The 6871-nt window shown below is 40.8% G+C and overlaps 1 protein-coding gene across 4 annotated transcripts; it reads left to right on the top strand.

Moving 5' to 3' along the window:
* The first annotated feature begins 640 nt into the window (after window positions 1-640).
* Window positions 641-4988, top strand: LOC122062432 (APO protein 4, mitochondrial-like). Of its 4 annotated transcripts, none has more exons than XM_042626074.1 (3): window positions 641-927; window positions 1193-1419; window positions 3836-4988. In XM_042626074.1, the coding sequence occupies exons 2-3, from the start codon at window positions 1250-1252 to the stop codon at window positions 4479-4481; spliced, it is 816 nt and encodes a 271-aa protein (XP_042482008.1). In that variant the 5' UTR covers window positions 641-927; window positions 1193-1249; the 3' UTR covers window positions 4482-4988. The 4 variants fall into 4 exon arrangements, with proteins under 4 accessions (XP_042482008.1, XP_042482006.1, XP_042482005.1 ...); XM_042626072.1 differs by having other exon boundaries at window positions 649-927; window positions 1042-1419; window positions 3773-4988; XM_042626071.1 differs by lacking the exon at window positions 641-927 and having other exon boundaries at window positions 934-1419; window positions 3773-4988.
* Window positions 4989-6871: the final 1883 nt, after the last annotated feature.

Below are 6871 nucleotides of genomic sequence, written 5' to 3' on the forward strand. Positions count from 1 at the left end.
ATGTTTGGTTGACAAGAAAAGTAAAGAAAAGGGAAAAAAAGCGAAGGGTTTTTTTTATGTTTTTCTTTTCTTGGCAACCATAACATATCCTAAAACAAAAGTAAGGTTTAGGTCATTTGTCCAAAGATTTCTACAAAAGAAAAGCCAAACTGAAAAATATGGCATGGGCTAAAACAAATACTTAGATACACCAATATCTACCCCCCAATCAAAGATCTTTAATACACTAAAATTCTTTCTTTCTCGACTCTATATTAATCTTTTGGATGATTTTAATAAATCAAGAATTTTAGATTTGGTGTGAAAAATCTAGAGCATATTAATCCATTTTATATTATGATTACCTCAACTTAATCCATAGTTCTTAAGCTTAAGTGCATTTAAAAACAAATAATTCCAAAATCATAATTTTCCACCTTGTGGAGTATAAAAAGAATATAATTACTCCAAAAAATTGCAAGAAATTAAGTATTTCTTAGACTCCATATATCATGGGCCAAGACTCAGCCTAGGATTGAGGTCCAATACTGAGCTGACCAAGGTGGGATTAAGTTGGTCTAACCTAGAGTTTAAACCTTGGTCGACTTGACTAAAAACTTGGTCGATTCAATTTCAGTCACTCAGAATCGAAGGATTTAGTTATCGGCATCGGATCCAGATCAATTGGATCCCAAAAAAAAATGATATATTGATATCGATATGGCAGATCCGAAACCCATACTCAGAACCATGAGTCAGATTCAGCTTCCTCTGAATTGTCAGAAATCGGACGAGTAGACTCTGTCCCATAACTAAAAGCCTTGATCGATCTAGTGGTCAGAAATCGGACGAGTAGACTCTGTCCTATAACGAAAAGCCTTAAACCGTACACGTATTCTTCCTTCCTCTCTGATCCAAGAGCGTCGCCCTCTGTCCGAAGAAGCCCAGGTACATATTTGCTTCTCTCTCTCTCTCTCTCTCTCTCTCTCTCTCTCTCTCTGTATCCATAGTTTCTTCACCGTTGTCAAACCTGTGAGAATCTAACAAATTCAACGTTTGCAGTCATGGGTAGTGAAGCAATGGTCATTTCGTTAATCTTTCTTCTGTATGACACCAGCTGTTTGTGATAATGTCTTAATGATGTAATGCCCATAATTGATAATCTTCGTACCAATTGGTATCTCTTATTGTCGTGCTCATGGCATTGAAGCAGAAGGGTTGGTATCAATTGTTGGAGAGTTTCAGTGGTTGTCAATTTTATAGCCCCAGAATGAATTGGGATGAGTTGCGACCCTTGATTATGGAAAGAATCAAGCACAGGGCCAAGGACTATCCGGTTCGAGCCTTGATTCCTGTCGCCAATGATGTTGTTAAGGCCAGAGCGCTTCTAATTGAAGGCATTTCTACCCTTATCAAATTCATACCAATCAAGGCTTGCAAGTGAGTTCCACTGCATCAATTCTTATTACGTCATAGAAATTTGGATTTTTTTTTCTGATTTATTGATGAGTACTCTTAGGAAAGAGAAATATACTTCCCTTGATTATATATCTAGTGGATAAATGATTGAAGCATCAAAGCCTGGGATTTCTTTGAATTGGTTAATAGTTTGCAACTAATTGGGATGTTTTGTTGGTGCTACCTATTCAAGTATGCTGTAATGTTGGGGTGAGTGATTTTCAATTATCTTCATTGAAGTTTGAATATATGTGTGTCTCGTCATATCAATGAATTGATAGCAAGAACCCAAACCGAATTACCTCAACACATTTAGTTTGTTCCATGACAGAGCTAAAAACTAGAATCAGATGTAATGAGGACCTAAATTCGAGTTTACTTGAGTCCTGATTTATTGTTTACAAGAAGCAACTATCTTCAGATTTCAATTACAAAAGATGGAGGAAAATATCAAATGGTTAGTTCAATATCCTGGAAGTTCTATTTGTCAGGATGACCAATGATGGCATAGTTGTTTAGTCTAATTGAGGTTTAGCGCTGAACTCATTTTGTCACTTGTTAGTTACCTTTTATGTGGATGGAAATCTTTGCTAAAGTTGTTAGATGAAAGTAAAGTTATAGCTAATGAATTGTTTTATTGCTACTCACTTGTGGACCTTTGGCTATTAAAAAAAACTGCATGACCCTGTCTTCAATTTTGACTAATCATTCTCCAGCCAGATTTTTTGTTTGTTTTCTTTTTTTTTTAATTTCTTATGGGGCATGATCACACCTTGATTGCCAAAATTCTCACTGAATTAATTGGCTGATAGAATGAACAATAAGATGGAACTGGTCCTGCAAATTCAAACTATCTTATAGTCAAGGAAAATATTTTGGGGGAAAAATAAGATGTGATTTGGGCAGAAGCAGCTCGCCCTCCGCTCTCGAAAAGAAACCTTAATCTAAGTTCTCCTCCTCTGGCCATCGCTCTCTCCATTTGTCTCTCTCTCTTCTCTTCTCTTCTCCCTTCCTCTGCATCTTCCCTTTCTCTTTCCCTTTCCCCTCTTCATCTTCTTCTTTTCTCTCCCTCTCCCTTCTTCCACCTCCCCTCCCTTTCTCTCCTATTTCTCCCTTTGTTCCTATGTCGGCTAGCTCGTTTGGTGTGAGACTACTACAACTGCTTGGGTCGCCATCCCTCCGGCCACCTGCCTTACTGCAGTCACATTGGTGTTGTACCCTTTTGGGTTAGCTGCTTCACGATCGTCGTCCTGCCAGGCCTGTTGCCCTTCTAGATGCCACTCCCGCAAAGCTTGCTGTCCCGCTGGTCATCAGCCCCTCTTGGCTACCTGCCCTTCTGGATGATTGGCTATTTTTCGTCTGTTCGCTGGCCTGACTGTTCTGCCGGACCTGCCTCTCCATTAGCCACTCGCCTGGCTTGCTGTCCTTTTGGACGCCATTGCACCAGGCCTGCCGTCTCGTTGGTCGTAAGCCCCTAAAGGTTGTTTGCCCTTCTGGATGTCAGGCTTGTTTGGTCGGTTTGCTTGCTCACCTTGTTGGTCTCCACCTCCGCTAGGTCTGCCCACCGCTGGCAGCCTGCCTTGTTTGGTATGTTGATTGTTGGATCTATCTCCTGATCGGTAGTAGCCTATTCAACACCAGCCTGCTGGGCCGCTCTCACCAGGCAACCACTCCTTCATTGCCCTCTGAAAGGCCGGTGCCCCTCCGCCTTGGCGATTCCCTCTGCTAGGCCAGCTGTCTGCTTGGCCGTTTCCCTCCACATGGCCCGCTCCTCTGCCGTGGCTGCTTCTTTGCTGGCGGTGCTCCTTCTTCGTGTTGGTGGCTAGGAATTGTAGTGTTGAGATCTGATTGTTAGGTTTTGTGGTTCTCTTCCCGGTTATGATTAGTTTGTTACTCTTATTGGGTTTGTCATTTCCCCTTTGGAGCTATATTACCCCTCCCCCTTTTAATGCATTTACTATTCACCACAAAAAAATAAAAGGAAAATATTTTTTAGAGTCCTTTGATGTCTGTACCAATCCCATCTTTAAACCATTGAAACTTGAGTTTCCTGAAGCTAATTAGTCCTATTTTGAAGATAAACTCCATATCCAAAAAGAAATCTACATGTCAGAGTATTAAAAAAAAAAATCTGCAAGCCATCTCATATTTTAGTAACAATAACCCCATAACACTAATCTAAGTTTCACATGTCCAACTACTTTCTCTGGATTATGTTTTTCTTATGAGGTGCTAAATCATATGATATAAGAAGCAGAAAACACAAATACTTGTCCCAGGTGCTAAATCATTTCTTCCTTCTTTTTCTTTACTTGATTCATTAAAATCTTTGCAGGTTCTGCCCAGAATTATTTATCGGTGAAAATGGTCATCTGATTGAAACTTGCCATGGTTTTAGGCGGCGTGCCAAGAACCAGGACCATACCTGGATTGATGGTACCTTGAATGATATTCTCGTCCCTGTTGAGACCTTTCACCTCCAGGGTGTGTCTCAAGATGTCATCAAGCATGACCAAAAATTTGATTTTGAACGTTTTCCGGCTGTCCTGGAGTTATGCCGTCAAGCTGGGGCCAATGTATATGATGAATGCCTGTACAAAAGCAGCTCAACATCAGACAATGGGAAAAATTATAGTGTCATTGCTGAGTCCTTGTCACAGCCTAAGCTAACATCAATGGCGAAGTTAACTTTGGAGGCATGGGAGAGGCTTAGAGCAGGTGTCCAGAAATTATTGTTGGTTTATCCAGCAAAGGTTTGCAAACGCTGTTCAGAAGTTCATGTTGGACCCTCTGGTCACAAGGCACAGATTTATGGAGTGTTAAAGTATGAGGGTCGTCAGGGTACCCATCTATGGAAGAAGGCCAAAGTAGATTATTTGGTGCCTCCCAATGTCGTTTGGCGGCAGCGGCCTCAGGATCCCCTTCTGCTTCTGGATAATGGACGGGATTTTTATGGGTGTGCTCCAGCTGTGATTGAGCTGTGCCTGCAAGCTGGGGCAACTATACCTGTCAAATATTTCTATATGATGAAGATACAAGGTTGACCACCACCCTTTGATTAGCATAGGATAGAAAAGCTCCCATTTAGGCTTTGTTCTCTTAAGGCTGTGTTGAAGCTATTCACAAAGAGATTAATAGGCTGATCTCGCATGGGTGCGATCAATTCAATCTACTTCAATCGATGGCATAATGTACATTAGATTTCCAACTGCTACTGTATCAACTCCTTTGGCTGCACCAGGATTGCTCCAAGTCAACATTGAGTTTTGGCTGTGGCTGTAAAATAGCCTTAGCATTGAGCGATTTGATTTAGGACCATCTTTGGTTTTATAGCTAAATAATTACACCATCTTAACAATCAAGTTATGCAACTCTTCAGTAGCTTTGGAGTCTTACAGGTCTAGTCAAATGGAGCCTTGGGTTTCCTGTGGATGTACCAATTTTGAATTTGAGTCTTTCGGATCAGTGACTACAGATATTTATGTAAACATATCATGTATGTTCATTAACATTTGATTTTATTATGACAAAGATCAGCAATTATTTGTCAATATCCTCTGGTCAAGCAACCTGAACTGTCTGACAACAAAAATAGAAATAGAAAAAGAAGAAACATGTACCCTTGGATACATTGAAAAAAGAACTTATGGTTGAAACTTATGAGCTCAATCCTCTCTACGGACGCTTGCTTGCGGCTTCTCTTGCCCCTCTCACTTTTATCAGAACTTGATGCCACAGATTTGGAGTCAGAAGTAAGAATAACTAGTCACTGGAATTATCTGAGGAACCTGAACTCCCAGAATCTGATTCTGATTCTGATTCAGATATCCTTTAGCCAAAACAATGGAATTTCCCTCCAAGTTTCAGATTTGAGGCCAAATGGGAAAGACATCTAGATTTGGGCCAACTTATTGCTAAGGCATGGCAATAAAAAATCCAATTGGTTCACATTTATACAAACTACACCATAATATTAAGGAGTGTGAAGGTATTCAGGTAATGCTAGTTTAGAAATTTGTAAAACTAGGAGGTCCTTGAAAATATTCAAACAATCCACAATATGCCTCCTTGTGTGATCAAGAGCTTGAACTTTGTAACGGCTTGAAACCCCCATACATCAAGAAGAACTTTACTAAGCTCAACTCTCGAAATATTAAATAGTTACAAGGAGGGAGAGCGGTGGGGCTCCTATACTACGCAATAGAGGCGGCAGCTCAAATCTAACACCTTGGAATGCCTCGAGGTATGTGCCTGTATGTTGGGTTCCAGGCCAGGGCGCTCCAAGGTGTTGGATTTGAGCTGCTACCTCTATTGCGCAATAGAGGAGTCGATCCTTGCAACACAACACTTCCTGCAAAGGGCACATTAGTTGAATCATAAAGTTAAGGGACTGCTCTGGTAAGTGGGTTGCTGAACACTTAGGTTTAACTTCTGATATTCTCTCCTATTTTGATCGTTTGTATACTATTTCTCATTTGTTCGGGATAAAACTATTTTTAAGTTCTCTCTACAAAAATTATTAGGGATGAAATGAGGCTTTGTTTAGTTCATTTATTGTTGCTGAAAATTAAATAAGCAGTGTTCCATATTGGGGCTTATAGTTTAGGATAGCCTTCCAGGGAAGTTCTTTTAATCTTGTTGGATTGTTGGCCATACTGTAATTGATGCAGTTCAACAATTCTTCTCCAATAGCTATATGCTTAAGGAATTTAATAAGACAATCATTGTTTTAGTTCCTAAGAAAAGCTATCTAGAGGAGATGAGCCATTTCCTACCTATAAGTCTTTGCTTGATCATTTATAAAGTTAGAAGAAGTGTTTTCTGTGGGGAGCATGCCCTTGGGCATGTGTGGGAGCCCATAGGAGAGCACACTGTCACAGCCTTAGACCTTTCTAAGCAACTGCACCGGCACTTAGCACTCCCACTAGTACTAAGTCAGCCTAACCACACTCCTTAAGGGACTTGGGAAGAGAAGAAGTGAACACAAGAGTGAGTTTGAAAAGAATGAATTTTTATTGCACTAGAGAACTCTTGAGTACAAGGCTTGAGAACTCACTTGCTTGGTTGAACACTCTTGGTTGGTCCTTAGTGAGTGCTTTTGCCAAATGAGGCAACACCTAATAGGCACCCCAAGTTATAATGGATGACTAAGATATTTACAAATGTCCTCCATCCAACGGTTGGGGAGGAAACTAGAAGCTTCCCACCTCCTTAGAACTACCATAACGAGTCAACGGGTTCCCAAATTGCCTCACTCTCTGTTAGCCCCTTCCACTTGACTAAGTACTCCCTACTAGGTGGTACTCCTCGTCTTCGGATGACTAGATCAGCGATCATATATTCCGCCTCCTTGTCGTAGGAAGTAGTGATAGTCATTGGTGCTCTTGTTGAGGCTCTATGACTTGGGTCTTCCTTGTCTCCATGGTATGGCTTT

Source organism: Macadamia integrifolia, unplaced genomic scaffold (genome assembly GCF_013358625.1).
Source record: "Macadamia integrifolia cultivar HAES 741 unplaced genomic scaffold, SCU_Mint_v3 scaffold1035, whole genome shotgun sequence".
NCBI classification, from domain to species: Eukaryota; Viridiplantae; Streptophyta; class Magnoliopsida; order Proteales; family Proteaceae; genus Macadamia; species Macadamia integrifolia.